The following is a 16,861-nucleotide window of genomic DNA, read 5'->3' as shown; positions in this document are numbered from 1 at the left end:
TATTCTTCCAATGATGCAGCATTTCGCTGGTGACCTAATCAAATCTTATTATAAATTCGACATCAGTTGTAGGTTAAATGTTCAATGCTCCTATACATTAAACCCATTCCATTTACTTTTATAAATGGCCTTTTCAACCTAAACTGCCACCTTAATGTATATATCGGTATTCCCGGGTCGGTCTGAATCTAAAACAACTTCGGGTTTTGCAATAGATCTCAACTATATTAACTGCGATCTTCCCACTAATTCATTAGACGATATAACAGTTGCCAATTACTAAGTAAATGCATTCACATTTAATGCGTTTGCTTTACCAACATTAAAAAAACTTTACTCTTGGCTTCGTTGCAACCGACCCTTTTCAAAGACATTTAGAAAATATTGGTGAATGGAGGTAAAACACTGAAGGCAGTTCTTCCACCCGAATCCAGAAAAACAAAATGGCAATACTACTTTCGGAACCTAAATGTAAGAATATGCATTAGGTACAAATGATTTAACGAAAACAAATGATCTCAAAACAGTTTGATTTTCAGTTGATCCTTGTTTAAAGGTGGACATTCAGTCTATTCACCGAAGCTGTTATTTTTCTGGGGGCGCCCCAATAATCGCTGAAAGAAACATCGAAGTATTTTCCCAATGCGCTAGGTGGCGATCGCTTGCTTCCAACGCTGTTATCATTCAGTCCGTGAGAGAGTAGGAGAAGAGCAGCTTCCAGAGAAGCCAGAGTTGTAGTTGGATAAATGTTTGCTGTCGGATCCCTTTAGTTTTGTCAGGTCTGCTGCTAAGAACTGTTCAACATCCATTTCGATCACACTCGTGAGGTGGACTGCATCAGACAGCTCGACACCAGCATCATGCTGAACATTATTTTTTAATCTGATAAAAAGAAACATTTTATAGTGCAGACTGAGAGCTAACGTCAACTCTTTTCTTCTCCGCCGATGCTGCCAGACCTGCTGAGTTTTTCCAGGTAATTCTGTTTTTGTTTTGGATTTCCAGCATCCGCAGTTTTTTTGTTTTTATCTCTGAGAGCTAATGTCTTTTCAGAGTCCATGATAAGATCAAATTAACAAGATTGTTTGCAAAGATAACAGGATGGGCTAAATTACATTTTCCAAAACCATATTTCCATATACTGCACCGTGCGCTTGACATAGCATTGACAGGGATAAAAACAAAAAAACTGCGGATGCTGGAAATCCAAAACAAAAACAAAAACAGAATTACCTGGAAAAACTCAGCAGGTCTGGCAGCATCGGCAGAGAAGAAAAGAGTTGACGTTTCGAGTCCTCATGACCCTTCGACAGAACTTGAGTTCGAGTCCAAGAAAGAGTTGAAATATAAGCTGGTTTAAGATGTGAGGGGGGGCCGCCCCTGGTTTAAGGTGTGAGGGGGGGGGGGCGCCCCCTGCCCCCCTCACACCTTAAACCAGCTTATATTTCACCCCTCTCCTTGGATTCACCTAGTTCTGTTGAAGGGTCATGAGGACTCGAAACGTCAACTCTTTTCTTCTCCGCCGATGCTGCCAGACCTGCTGAGTTTTTCCAGGTAATTCTGTTTTTGTTTTTGTATAGCATTGACAGGCCCTGTCAAAATCCTGACCGTATTGCTGAAAATTTGCAGAGCAAACCAGCTGCACCTGCCAAGCTGTAATAGTGCACCTCAGATGCTGGTATCTGCCTAACGATATCACATACAACCAGGTATATCTGACCAATTAAATCTGACCAATTGTAGCCAAAACAGCATCCGTCTAACTATGAACACAATAATGGCATCAAATCACTAATGACCTGTTTGTTGATGCTCAGTTCAGGCTCCACCAGAAGCACTTACCTCCATATATTATCATAAACTTGATCCAGACATGGCTTCAAGAACTGAATGCCACTGAGAAAGGAAGAGGAATTATTTTGGACATTTAAGCAGTATATGAGTATGGAGCCAATGAGACCCAGTAACATTGAGGTCAATGAGAGTCTAGGGGAAAATCCTCCATATGTAGTCGTGGTTGCTGTAGAGCAATCATTCCAGCCTTAGGACAAACTGCAGCAGCTATGGAAGACAGCATTCTCAGCCCAATCATCTTCAATTGCTTTATCAATGTACCTTTCCTTCATCATCAGACCAGCAACAAGTCTTTTAGCTCATTTTATAGTACTTCATTCAGAACTCCTCACAGAATGAAGAAGCTGAGTATTCCATCATCAATTTCCCGTGAGTCACCATTCACTAATATTTTAACCAGATTGGCCATATCACCAAAGTAGCTGCAGTAGGGTAGAGGCTGAGTAGTTTGTGAGGAGTGGCTAACTTGCTGACCCCATCAATGCTTTTCCACCATATACAAGACTCAAGGTAAGAATGTTATGGAATATTCCCTGCCTGCCTGGACAGTGCAGCCATAATAACTCTCAAGAAACTCAATACTATTCCATTTAATCAAATATAATTCCAAAGGTTCATAACCTTTTGAGGGAAGAAGTTTCTGCTCATCTCAATGCTAAATGGCTGACCCCTTATTCTGAGATTCTGATTCCTTAGTCCTAGACTCCCAAGTCAGGGAAACATCCTCCCAGCATCTAGGGGGGGGGGGGGGTTTGCCTACCTTGAAGAAGTTCTGTTCGTCTCTGCGACAAGATTTCCGTATCTCTCTTTTGCCTTGTTCACCTTCACTGCTTTCCATTTCTCCTCCCCCCCCACCCCCCCACCTTAAACCAGCTTATATTTCAACCCTCTCCTTGTAAAGAAAAAGCAGTTCTGTTGAAGGGTCATGAGGACTCGAAACGTCAACTCTTTTCTTCTCCGCCGATGCTGCCAGACCTGCTGAGTTTTTCCAGGTAATTCTGTTTTTGTTTTGGATTTCCAGCATCTGCAGTTTTTGTTTTTATCTCTGTGTTTAATTGACTGCCACTGCTCTTCAAGAAATGCCTACCTTGAAGAAATCTGTTCGTCTCTGCGACAAGATTTCCGTATCTCTCTTTTGCCTTGTTCACCTTCATTGCTTTCCATTTCTCTCCTCACCACCCCCCCCACCCCCACCAACCTTAAACCAGCTTATATTTCAACCCTCTCCTTGTAAAGAAAAATCAGTTCTGTTGAAGGGTCATGAGGACTCGAAACGTCAACTCTTTTCTTCTCCGCCGATGCTGCCAGACCTGCTGAGTTTTTCCAGGTAATTCTGTTTTTGTTTTGGATTTCCAGCATCCACAGTTTTTTGTTTTTATCTCCCAGCATCTACCCTGTCAAGCCCATTAAGAATTTTATATGCATCCATAAAATCAACTCTTATTTTTCTAAATTCAGGGGAATATAGACTTAGTTACTCAATCCCTTCTCAAAGGACAATCTACTCATTCTGAGAATCAGTTTGGTGGATCTTTGTTGCACACTGTCTAAGCTAGGTAAGTATATGCTTCCTTAAGTAAGGAGACCAAAACTATACACAGTACTCTAGTTGTGGTCTCATCAAGGCTTCTATACAATTACACTAAGACTTCTTTACTCCTACACTCCAATGCCTTTGTAATAAAGACTAAGATACCATTTGCTTTTCTAATTGCTTGCTGTTCCTGCATGCTGACTTTCTGCGGTTCATTTACAAGAACTTAGAGGCCCCCCTGAATACCAATATTTCCTAGTCAATGTTCATACCACAGAGGATGACTTCACATTTCTCCACATTATATTCTGTCTACCATGTTATTGCCCACTCACTTAACCTGTTGATATCCTTCTGCAGGTTCTTCACGTCCTCTTCACAGCTTACTTACTTTCTCACCTAATCTTGTTTCATCAGCAAACTTGGATACAGTACACATGCTACCCCCATCTAAGTCATTGATATGGATTGTAAGTAGTTGGAGCTCGAGCACTGATCCCTGTGTTACCCCACTAGTTACAACTGGTAACCAATCCTTAATCCAAGCTACTATATTACACCAATCCCATGAGCCCTGATAACCTTTTGTGTGGTACCTTATCAAATACATTTTGAAAATCTGATATGCTACATCCACTGTTTCCACCTTATCCACCTTGCTCGTTACAATCTTAAAAAACTTTAACAGATTTGTCAACACACTACTTTCCTTTCATAAATATATGCAGACTCTACTCAATCAATATGCTGATTTTCTAAATGCCCTGTTATCATGTCCCTAATAATGGATTTCAGCATCTTCCCTACTATCGATGTCAGGCTAAGTGGCCGCTAGTTCTCTGTTTTTTCTGTTCATCCCTTCTTGAATAGTGACATTATATGTGCAACCTTCCAATCTGTAGGGACTCTTCCGTGAGCTGGGGAATTTTGGAAGTTATGCTTAAAGCATTTGTTTAACTTCCACTGGCCAGTTCAGTGTCAGACAGCATCACATTGAGAACCACCTTACCATGCATTATCATTTCTAAAGTAGATATTTTTGCTAAGAGATCCTTTTACATTAGAAGCTGACATGGTTACTTTGTCCCACAAACCTCTATCACTTCCTTTTTTCTCAGTTTCAGCGCACATCAGGTTAGGGCTCTTTTCTCTAGAAAAGAAAAGAGTGATGGGTGACCTGACATAGAGCTTTAAGATTATGAAAGGGCTTGTTGTGGTAGACATAGGGGCAATGTTTCTACTTCTGGGCAGACCAGAATGAGGAACCATAAACATAACATTACAACCAAGAAAGCCAATAGGGAATTCAGGAGAGACTTCTTTACCCAGCGAATTGGTTTGAATGTGGAACTTGCTGCCACAAGGACTAGCTGAGGTGATTAGCATAAATTCATTTTAAGGGGAAGCTGGTTAAACACACAAGGGATAAAGGAATAGAGGGATAGATGAAAACGAGTGGGAGGAATCTCGTGGAGCATAAACACTGCATGGACCTGTTGGGCCAAATGATTTGTTTCAGTGCTGTAAGTACTATGTAATCCTATGTAATATGTGTAGGATACTGATTATTTTCCATATAAAAGCTAAATCTGATCATTTTAAAACAACCCCCATCTGTACTTTTGAAAATGACCAAATGTCACTGATTGTGTTGTGAGTTCCACTGTTCATGAAGGAATGTGATGAACAGCGATGACCGACACAGTGTAAACAAAAAGCATTTCAGATATTCCATATAACATTGTGGTCTCTCCATTTTTAAAATGTATTTGTATGCACATTTCTATGCATTTGGCTGCTTAGTTGTCATATGCATAAGTATTCATTTCTTTAGGTTTCTAAAATGGGAATGCCTAAATCCCCACAGACTCAGGAGAAACCACTACATAAAGCATCTTACTCAATGTCAGTGGTTTTTACGGATCTCATTGGAAACAAACAGCCAGAGTGAAATGTCATGTGTGCTCTGCCCATAGGCAGGTCCTTGGTTCCCTGTCTGCTGATGCATCATTCTGAGCTGGTTCCTTGGCAGTTTCTTGTCAGTGGTGGTTTGCCATTGCCTTCCACTCTCAGGGCAGAGCGAGGAGGCAGGTCCCAAATTTACTTCAGCTGGAATGGCAATTGAACCCACGCTGTTGGCATTATTCTGAACCCAAAGCTAGGCATCTGATCCAACCAGCCCCTTTTACAGTAAACTCCCATTTTCATTCCCTATTTGTCACCATTCAAATCAAATAATGACAAGTTACAAATGGCGATAAATCAAGTTCATTGTGTGCCACCGAAACCTGCTAAAGAGTGGTATAAAAAGAGAAAATGGTAGAAATACTCAGTGGGCCCAGCAGCATCTGTGGAGTGAGAGCAACAAAGTGAACATTTCAGGTCGATGGCCATTCACCACAATTGGAAAAATTTAGAGATGTAACAGGTTTTAAGTAAGTACAAGGCAGGGCAAAGGGAGAAGGGCAGAAAGGACAAAGGACAAGGTCTGTGAGTTGGTGAAAGGCAGGAGAGATTAGACAATGAATAGTGCAAGGCAAAAGGGCATGGTAGAAACATGGAACATTTATTGCACAGGAGGCCATTCAACCAATCTCGTTTATGCTGGCTGATGTTTGGCCTAGCCCCACTTTTCATTTCTTGGTCCATAGTCTTGTAGGTCACTGTACTTCAAATACCTATCCAAGTATTTTTTTCATACAAAATTTTCTGCCTCTACCCAGCTCCCAGGCACTGAGTTCCAGAAAACCATTACACTCTGGGTGGAACAAATTCTCCCCTTCAACCCTCCTGTCAATGACTGTGAATCCAGGCTCTCTGGTTAGAGGTCTCTCTGCTGCTGGGGAACAGGTCCTTCCTATCCATTCTGCCTACGCCCTTCATAATTTTATACGCCTCAATTCAACCCCGAAGGAAACAACCGCAGCCCATCCGAATCCTAGTGGGATAAGTACTTGAACAAAAGATGGGTCTCGAGGAAGTGTATAAGTCCCTAGCAGAGATTTGGCCCATCAGTCATCAACAGTTAAGCGCTTGTGATGGGGGTACATAAGCAGGAGCTAAACGTGAGGAGGAACAAAAGAGCCGCAGGCCGTCCTCTCTGTATTGGGGGTACGATGGGAGTGTGTGCTACTGTACATCCACCGGCACGCCGATCCAGCTGGCCATTAGTTTTGCAAGGCTGCGGGAAACCAAAACCCTAACTCCAAGGGCGACCTTACACCGTTCACTCGTATTTCTGGAAATGCAGCTTGCAGTGCCCGAGACCCTCTGGGGTCATTTAAGAGCGGGGCGACCTTTTTCTCGAGTGCTCCAGCTCTCATTAAATTCTGCACAAAATTCTACACCCCCGAGACAGCAGCCAAAACAGGACGATTCTCCCAGCTTTGCGGTAGTCAGCCCGATCTGATGCGGTACACACTCAAATTTCCATTGCAATTGCTCCCCCCTCCCCCCTTATCAACCCCAAAACAACATATATGAATGCAAGTTGGCGTGGGGGGTGGGGTGGGTGCGCTATAGACGGCACTGTAAACACACACACGCACACAGACCAGCATTGAGGACGTGTGGAGTCCACACTTCACTATGTGCATACCAGCCCAGGGACCCCTTGTAGTTGATCAATGAAGAGCGCTGCAGAGAATCGGAGTGAATGACAGGATCCTGTGCTTCATGCGCATCGACCAGGGCTGACACGGCCACCTTTCCCCCTCCCAGATTTGACTGCCCCCTCTGATGTGTGCTCTGATCCTGCCCCGTGTGAGCGCCGCCTGAAACCATTGCTAAAGAATCGGACGCGCGCACACACACGCACACAGAGGGTCTAAGGTCGGACATGCGAACAGTTTCTTTCTGGTAGAAAAAGAAGATGCATTGGCACTTCCTCAGTTAGCCGAGGGCGGAGGGAAGTGTAGCTTTCCTTGAAAGAATGTGGATAATTTGAGTTAAACAGCGATGATGTTTGTTCCTCTCTCTCTGGCGCCGAAGTGGATTGAACTCTGCGAGTACTCGAGTTTTTGTTGGTAAATAAATCGTCAGAGACGCTGTGATCAACTTGCAACGGCGGGGGTTTTTCCTCCACCCCCACCCCTCACCTTACCCCACCTACAAGGATCAAAGGCAGCATTGACTGGGAGATATAGAAAAATGAGTGATTTATTCATATGTATTCGCCTCTCCGAGGATGTCACAGCTCCTGCCGGCGAGTTGCGCCCTCAGGCAGGAGCAGCTCGGTGTTTGCATCCCGGTACCCTCTCAGCGGGCAGCCTGCACTGAAACCAGCCGGTGTGGGCACGGCATGGTTCTCTTGGCTCTCCTGGCAGGCTCCCTTCCTCCAGTGTGGAAACAGGCTGCAATCGCAGAGTTCACGTGGGGCACTCTCCAGGGCGAGGAAAGCAGGAGTGGCATCCAGCCTGATGGCTCGATCGGTGAGGTGCCAGCGGGAGCAGAGAGTCAGGGTGTGGGCAGCAGGCGGGCACGCTCCCAGCTTTTAGACAGCTTCCCCTGCCAGGATGCCCTCTGGATTGTGCTCGGGCAGTGAGTCAGGCATGGACACTCGGATCTAACAGCCGGGGAGACCAGCGCTTTGCCTGGGAGGAATGATACCGAACGGGACCCTCTTGGAGGATGCAGCAAATGGCAAGAAGGAGCTGGTGCTTCGCGCCTTCACTGGCTCTTTACTTTCCTTGTTAATCCTCTTCACCTTGCTGGGGAATGCCCTGGTGTGTGCAGCGGTCTTCAAGTTTCGCCACCTTCGGAGTAAGGTCACCAACATTTTCATCGTCTCCCTGGCACTCTCTGATCTCCTGCTGGCCACCCTGGTGATGCCCTGGAAGGCGGTGGCAGAGGTGGCCGCCTACTGGCCCTTCGGGCCCTTCTGCAAAGTCTGGGTGGCTTTCGATATCATGTGCTCGACGGCGTCCATCCTGAACCTGTGTGTGATCAGCGTGGACCGCTACTGGGCCATTTCCAGCCCCTTCCGCTACGAGCGCAAGATGACCCGGCGGCTGGCCCTGCTAATGATCGGGGTGACCTGGGCACTCTCCGTCCTCATCTCCTTCATCCCGGTCCAACTGAACTGGCACAGCAGCCAGCCCCGGGAGGCTGCAGCGGATAACAGCAGCGCCGGACCCCCGCCTCCGGACAACTGTGACTCCAGCCTGAACAGGACGTACGCCATCTCCTCGTCCCTGGTCAGCTTCTACATCCCCGTGGCCATCATGCTGGTCACTTACACCCGGATCTACCGGATCGCCCAGATCCAGATCCGCAGGATCGCCTCCCTGGAGAGGGCAGCAGAGCACGCCCAGAGCTGCCACAGGAGCAAGCTGGATGCCCAGCAGCACCCCAGCAGCCTGAAGAGCTCCTTCAAGAAGGAGACCCAAGTGCTCAAGACCCTGTCCATCATCATGGGAGTTTTCGTCTGCTGCTGGCTGCCCTTCTTCATCCTCAACTGCATCGTTCCCTTCTGCGACCGCAGCTCCCCGGCCTCCTCCTCCAACTTGCCCTGTGTCAGCGAGACCACCTTCGACATCTTCGTCTGGTTCGGCTGGGCCAACTCCACCCTCAACCCGGTCGTGTACGCCTTCAACGCCGAGTTCCGCAAGGCTTTCTCTAGCCTCCTGGGCTGCCGCAACCTGTGCCCCAGCAACCAGGTGGAGACGGTCAACATCAGCAACGAGCTGGTGTCCTACAACCAGGACACGGTCTTCCACAAGGAGATCGTGACCGCCTATGTCAACATGATTCCCAACGTGGTGGACTGCCTGGAGGGCAACCAGATCTTCGACAGGATGTCGCAGATCTCCGCCGCCAACGAACTGGCCACGGATTCGGTCTACGAGATGGATTGCGACGCAGACTTGTCTTTGGATAAAATCACTCCCTTTACCCCGAATGGTTTGCATTGATAATAAGAGCCAACAGCATCTCGTGTAGGTCCATCCAGCCCTCGGAAAATCTAACATGATCTACCGGTTGGATTTGGGTAGAATTAATCAACCGACTGTGGGCTCCTTGATGAACAAAGTCCAACGCTTCAAGTGACAAGGCTGATTTGTAATCTGTAGGGAATTATTAAAAGCATCATGAACCCTAAACAAGCCAGAAGTTGTTCCATACTGGGGCTTGGGGATGTAAATTGCTTTTTCACAAATCGTTTCAATCAATTGACACAACCTTTTGCAGGTAATTTGGTTTAGCTGCCATGTTGGGAATGGGTGCCAGGTTTTTACTGTCTGTTGTGCTCTACATTTCACTCATGGTCATTTCTTTACACAGAGGTTGAAGGATCAAAAGACTTTCAAAAGTACAGAACTTTATGTCCTCTGGGCACAGTGCCCCAAATCATCCAACTCCATCCTCAATCTTGCTGCTCTTGATAAAGGAACACCTGAAAGAAACTCAGCTGGTAATTAAACATTCAAGTCACTTACATGTTGGAATTATGTCCCACTGATTTCTTACTTTTATATTTTAATGATCGCAAGTACCTTTGGACACTGTCAAGATGACAATCCAGTTTGTAACCATAATATTTTAAATGATTCAACATCAGTCAACATATTCCAATAAAGTATTCATTATTCCAACATGGATGTAATTTGGTTGATGATCTTCCATAAACACTTCTTTTTATACTTTTTTTTCTACTCTTTCTCAAGGCTTTGACAGTCCATATGGTTTTATGGTGCGGAATAATCCTCTAGTATCTTGTTCAAGTGGTCATTCTTCATTAGGGAGCCTGTACTGTGAATGGCCACAGACCATTAAGTGGGAAGGAAGAAAAATTTGAGCCTGATCCCATTCTCACTCACCCCATGTTCACAGATGCACACATTCCAGCAAAAGTCACTGAATAGCAAATGGGAGAGGGAGCAAAAGGTGCTGAGACTAATTGTATCAACTCTTTTACCACTCTAACTCAGTACAGATCAGGAATTGAATCCCAGATCTGTTCTGTGTAGCAAATACTGCCTAAAGTCTGTAAGGCACAGCTGTATGCTGCCTGTATGAACTGCTTCATCCAGGGAGCCATATGCTTAGGGGTGATATCTAATATTTCATAATTATAATCCTGAAATACACTGCACCCAATCCAGGTACATTCTCAGGGTGAATATTAAGGGTTGCACACTCCCAGCTCATAATGTTGCACCTATTAAAATTCATGAGCGCAAATCTGTGGGTTAGGAATGCCCTAGATTGCAATATGCTTCCCTTGTATGACAGGAGTGGGTATAGTACAATTGCTACTCCTTGTTTTCTAAGGGTTTGGAGCACTGTTTTGCCGACTCGTTGGGAACAATTTTGATTAATATCAGTGTCATCCTTGAAGCAAGAGTTCAGTATGGTTAACAATACCATCACATTTCCCCTGACCTGTCATTGTGTACTAAATCAAGAAAGACTTGGTGGTCAAAGAATAATGCAGTGCTGAAGGATGCCATTCAGCCCATTGTGCCTCTGCTGGCTCTTTGGTAGAGCTATTCAATTAACACCATTCTTTTGCACTTTCTCCTTAATGTTAAGATTTTCTCATGTTAGTAAAACAATTGCAACACAGGGCTAGACTCCTAATTCTATATGCAAACATTTCCTTTAAAAGATGGATGGCCTGCTTGCTTCTCAATTAAGAGACGAAAATTAATGCACATTTTAAATAATAATAAAAACTACATTATTTATATAAAACAAAAAATTTTGGTCAGCAATTTGGTGACTTCTTGTACAATGGTGTGGAGAGAAATACAAAGTTCCCTTATAAATCTTCTCCGAAGAGGGAAAAAGAAAAAGTCAAGGTTTTGTCCCTAATGGCCAAAGCATTGTAAGGCACCCCACAATATTTATTTTAAATTATAGATATTCTTCTGAAATAGGAATTGGTGAGTGTGGTAATTTCTCAGCTTGTAGAGTAAAATGACAGCCATTCTTTATAAAATAAAATGCTTAAAATATAAAGTGCATATAAGTCAGAAATTCTATTTTTCTTTAATATATTATTTTGACATTCAAAAAATTTACATAACTATTGAATTGCTTCACAAATTTCTTATCTTATTTTCATACTTTTTTCCCTTATGAACAACTATTACAAGTGCCAAACATTTTCTTCTTCAATAATTCTTAACTCTTTAATATGCCCATGTCCATAATAGCATGAAAGCTGTTACTTTACTGGGTTGGGAGTGAAGGTTCTTCCATCATCTCTCACATTTTGACAGGATATAAATAAAGGCTTCTTCTGTGATTGATGATCACTGTCCTATTTCTAGCCACCAGGCTGCCTCTGTTCACTTCAATCATTCTTGTCTCTTTTACATTATTGATACTATTGTCAGTGCTTTTCTAAGTATTCCCCTCTGATTTCTTTTCAGTTGCAGATACACCATCCTACGTGCTCTCACTGCTCCCAATGTCCCCATTATATTGAAAGTAAACCTTGTTGCAGTTTCCTAATCCAACAATATTTTTCCTCAGGATTTTAAAATGTTGGAACTCGTTTCTTTTTGCAGTCTTCCCTTCCACCGAGACTGTATAAGTTTTTGAAATGCAAACTTAAGTGTCACCTGATCACTGGTTCCTAACTGCTCCAACTCCTCTTATACCCTCTTCAAACTTAATGCTGTCTCATACTATGGCCAACAAGCTTCTCTTTGGGATTTGAATCAAATAATTCATTTTTGGGTGTTTTATTAATATTTGCTGAACTCAGAGGAGGGCATTTCAGTTTCAGATGTCTTTTCATGTCTCAAATAAACCATCAAAGCAGCTAATGTGTCCTCCACATCAGTAATAAATGAACTGGTAACAACATGGTCAAAAAGTCACAAAGGAGAAAAGAGCATTTCAGAAGTAATAACAACTATGTTACATGGAACGCTTTCAAACACAGGGTTTACAGCATTTATGTGCAGCAAATTCAATTGACATTTAACAGCAATTACAAAGTTTACAAACCCTGACATTGTGATTTCTCCCTTATCCTTTCTCTAATTGGGAAATGTAGCTGTTAAACCTAGAAATTATGTTAGTGTAAAATACTTAATTCACTTCTATAAAATGAATTTGCCATTTTGACAGAAGCATTAATCCATTCCTCTTGAACTGGCTTACATCGCACAAAATAATTTCATATAAATACGCTAGGTGTTTATATACTAATATCACTCAACATAGTTTATGGGCATCCAATGGTGTAATGGTCTATGTATCATAAATATCAAGTTGAACAAGATAAGTTGAAAATTATTGTTGAAAACAGTGGTGTAACCGATAGTATTATTCAACAGTATTGTATGTGTGCATTAATACAAGACAGCAATTATATTTTCTTGGTGTAAAAGGAATAATAAAAGATCTATGACACTGTGGATTTTGAACACTATTACTTCTCTGCTTGGACATACTCCTGAATCCACTTCCTTTCTGATGTATTTAAAAATTTTAAGAGAAGACATTTTAAATAACATCAAAACCATTTCAAATCAACACAAAACAGCAATGTACAAAAAAAAATCATAATTCAATAAAATAATTCACAGTCACTTTCAAGTTTTTTTTATTCATTCATGGGATGAGGGCATCGCTGGCTGGGCCAGCATTAATTGCCCATCCCTAATTGTCCTTGAGGAGGTGGTGGTGGGCAGGCTTCTTGAACTGCTGATGTCTATGTGGTGTAGGTACACCGCCAGTGCTGGTAGGAAGGGAGTTCCAGGATTTTGACCCAGTGACAGTGAAGGAACAGCGATATATTTCCAAGTCAGGATGGTGAGTGTCTTGGAGGGGAACATCCAGATGGTGGTGCTCCCATGTGCCTGCTGACCTTGTCCTTCTAGATGGTACTGGTCATGGGTTTGGAAGGTGTTGTCTAAGGGGCATTGGTAAGTTCTTGCAATGCCTCTTGTGGATGGCATGCACTGCTGCCACAGTTTGCCTGTGGCAGAGGGAGCAAATGTTTTTTGTGGAAAGGGTGCCATTCAAGTCGGCTGCTTTGTCCTGGATGGTGTCAAGCTTCTCAAGTGTTGTAGGAGCTGCACTCATCCAGGCAAGTGGAGAGTATTCCGTCACACTCCTGACTTGTGCCTTGTAGATGGTGTACAGGCTTTGGGGAGTCAGGAGGTGAGTGACTCATTGCATGATTCCTGACCTGCTCTTGTAGCCACAGTATTTATATGACCAGTTCAGTTCAGTTTCTGGTTAATGGCAACCCCCAGGATGTTGAAAGTGAGGGATTCAGTGATGGTAATGCCATTGAATGTCAAGGGGTGATGGTTAGATTCCCTCTTGTTAGAAATGGTCATTGCCTGACACTTGTGTGGCACGAATGTTACTTGCCACTTGTCAGCCCAAGCCTGGATATTGTCCAGGTCTTGCTGCACTTGGACATGGACTGCTTCAGTATCTGAGAAGTCGTGAATGGCGCTGAATATTGTGCAATCATCAGAGAACATCCTCACTTATGACCTTATGATAGAAGGAAGATAGAAGGAAGTGGCCCTGGTGGAACCAAATTTGAGCATCAGTGAGCAGGTTGTTGATTTTGAACACTATTACTTCTCTGCTTGGACATACTCCTGAATCCACTTCCTTTCTGATGTATTTAAAAATTTTAAGAGAAGACATTTTAAATAACATCAAAACCATTTCAAATCAACACAAAACAGCAATGTACAAAAAAAATCATAATTCAATAAAATAATTCACAGTCACTTTCAAGTTTTTTTTTATTCATTCATGCAGAACTGGGTGAATCCAAGGAGAGGGGTGAAATATAAGCTGGTTTAAGGTGGGAGGGGGGTGGGGTGGTGGTTGGGTGTGGGGAGAGAAGTGGAGGGGGGGGGTGTGGTTGTAGGGACAAGCAAGCAGTGATAGGAGCACATAATCAAAAGATGTCACAGACAAAAGAACAAAAGAACACAGAGGTGTTGAAGTTGGTGATATTATCTAAATGAATGTGCTAATTAAGAATGGATGGTAGGGCATTCAAGGTATAGCTCTAGTGGGGGTGGGAGGGCATAAAAGATTTAAAAATAATGGAAATAGGTGGGAAAAGAAAAACCTCTATAAATTATTGGAAAAAACAAAAGGAATGGGGAACAAATGGAAAGGGGATGGGGATGGAGGAGGGAGCTCAAGATCTAAAGTTGTTGAATTCAATATTCAGTTCGGAAGGCAGTAAAGTGCCTAGTCGGAAGATGAGGTGCGGTTCCTCCAGTTTGCGTTGGGCTTCACTGGAACAATGCAGCAAGCCAAGGACAGACATGTGGGCAAGAGATCAGGGTGGAGTGTTAAAATGGCAAGCGACAGGGAGGTTTGGGTCATTCTTGCGGACAGACCGCAGGTGTTCAGCAAAGCAGTTGCCCAGTTTACGTTTGGTCTCTCCAATGTAGAGGAGACCGCATTGGGAGCAATGAATGCAGTAGACTAAGTTGGGGGAAATGCCAGTGAAATGCTGCTTCACTTGAAAGGAATGTTTGGACACTTGGACGGTGAGGAGAGAGGAATGGAAGGGGCAGGTGTTGCATCTTTTGCGTGGGCATGGGGAGATGCCATAGGTGGAAGTTGAGGAGTAGGGGGTGATGGAGGAGTGGACCAGGGTGTCCCGGAGGGAATGATCCCTATGGAATGCCGCCAGGGTGGTTGAAGGGAAGATGTGTTTGGTGGTGGCATCATGCTGGAGTTGGCGGAAATGGCGGAGGATGATCCTTTGAATGCGGAGGCTGGTGGGGTGATAAGTGAGGACAAGGGGGACACTATCATGTTTCTGGGAGGGAGGAGAAGGCGTGAGGGTGAATGCGCGGGAGATGGGCTGGTCACGGTTGAGGGCCTTGTCAATGACCGTGGGTGGAAAACCTCGGTTAAGGAAGAAGGAGGACATGTCAGAGGAACTGTTTTTGAAGGTAGCATCATCAGAACAGATGCAACGGAGGCGAAGGAACTGAGAGAATGGGATGGAGTCCTTACAGGAAGCGGGGTGTGAGGAGCTGTAGTCGAGGTAGCTGTGGGAGTCGGTAGGTTTGTAATGGATATTGGTGGACAGTCTATCACCAGAGATTGAGACAGAGAGGTCAAGGAAGGGAAGGGAAGTGTCAGAGATGGACCATGTGAAATTGATGGCGGGGTGGAGATTGGAAGTAAAATTAATAAATTTTTCCAAGTCCCAATGAGAGCATGAAGCAGCACCGAAGTAATCATCGATATACCGGAGAAAGAGTTGTGGAAGGGGGCCAGAGTAGGACTGGAACAAGGAATGTTCCACATACCCCATAAAGAGACAGGCATAGCTGGGGCCCATGTGGGTACCCATAGCCATACCTTTTGATGTTCTGATGATGTTACCTTCAAAAACAGTTCCTCTGACATGTCCTCCTTCTTCCTTAACTGAGGTTTTCCACCCACGGTCGTTGACAGGGCCATCAACCGTGGCTGGCCCATCTCCCGCGCATCCGCCCTCACGCCTTCTCCTCCCTCCCAGAAACATGATAGGGTCCCCCTTGTCCTCACTTATCACCCCACCAGCCTCCGCATTCAAAGGATCATCCTCCGCCATTTCCACCAACCCCAGCATGATGCCACCATCAAACACATCTTCCCTTCACCCACCTTGTCGGCATTCCGTAGGGATCATTGCCTCCGGGGCACCCTGGCCCACTCCTCTATCACCCCCTACTCCTCAACCCCCACCTATGGCACCTCCCCATGCCCACGCAAAAGATGCAACACCTGCCCCTTCACTTCCTCTCTCCTCACCGTCCAAGGGCCCAAACACTCCTTTCAAGTGAAGCAGCATTTCACTTGCATTTCCCCCAACTTAGTCTACTGCATTCGTTGCTCCCAATGCGGTCTCCTCTACAATGGAAGACCAAACGTAAACTGGATGACCACTTTGCTGAACACCTGCGGTCTGTCCACAAGAATGACCCAAACCTCCCTGTCGCTTGCCATTTTAACACTCCACCCTGCTCTCTTGCCCACATGTCTGTCCTTGGCTTGCTGCATTGTTCCAGTGAAGCCCAACGCAAACTGGAGGAACCGCACCTCATCTTCCGACTAGGCACTTTACAGCCTTCCGGACTGAATATTGAATTCAACAACTTTAGATCTTGAACTCCCTCCTCCATCTCCACCCCCTTTCTGTTTCTTCCCCATTCCTTTTGTTTTTTCCAATAATTTATATAGGTTTTTCTTTTCCCACCTACTTCCATTATTTTTAAATCTTTTATGCCCTCCCACCCCCACTAGAGCTATACCTTGAGTGCCCTACCATCCATTCTTAATTAGCACATTCGCTTAGATAATATCACCAACTTCAACACCTCTGTGTTCTTTTGTCTGTGACATCTTTTGATTATGTGCTCCTATCACTGCTTGCTTGTCCCTACAACCACACCCCCCCTCCACTTCTCTCCCCACACCCGACCCCTCCACCCCCCCCACCCCCCCCACCCCACCTTAATCCAGCTTATATTT

General features: G+C 44.5%; 1 protein-coding gene across 1 annotated transcript; it reads left to right on the top strand.

Moving 5' to 3' along the window:
- Positions 1-8,028: 8,028 nt before the first annotated feature.
- Positions 8,029-9,300, top strand: drd5a (dopamine receptor D5a). The gene has a single exon (XM_041194682.1). It carries the CDS (start codon positions 8,215-8,217, stop codon positions 9,298-9,300), a length of 1,086 nt encoding a protein of 361 aa, XP_041050616.1. The 5' UTR covers positions 8,029-8,214.
- Positions 9,301-16,861: the final 7,561 nt, after the last annotated feature.

The sequence above is a fragment of the Carcharodon carcharias genome, chromosome 1 (genome assembly GCF_017639515.1).
Source record: "Carcharodon carcharias isolate sCarCar2 chromosome 1, sCarCar2.pri, whole genome shotgun sequence".
Lineage (NCBI taxonomy): Eukaryota > Metazoa > Chordata > Chondrichthyes > Lamniformes > Lamnidae > Carcharodon > Carcharodon carcharias.
Note: the sequence above shows the minus strand (reverse complement) of the source record. Positions and strands in the feature narration are given on the sequence as shown.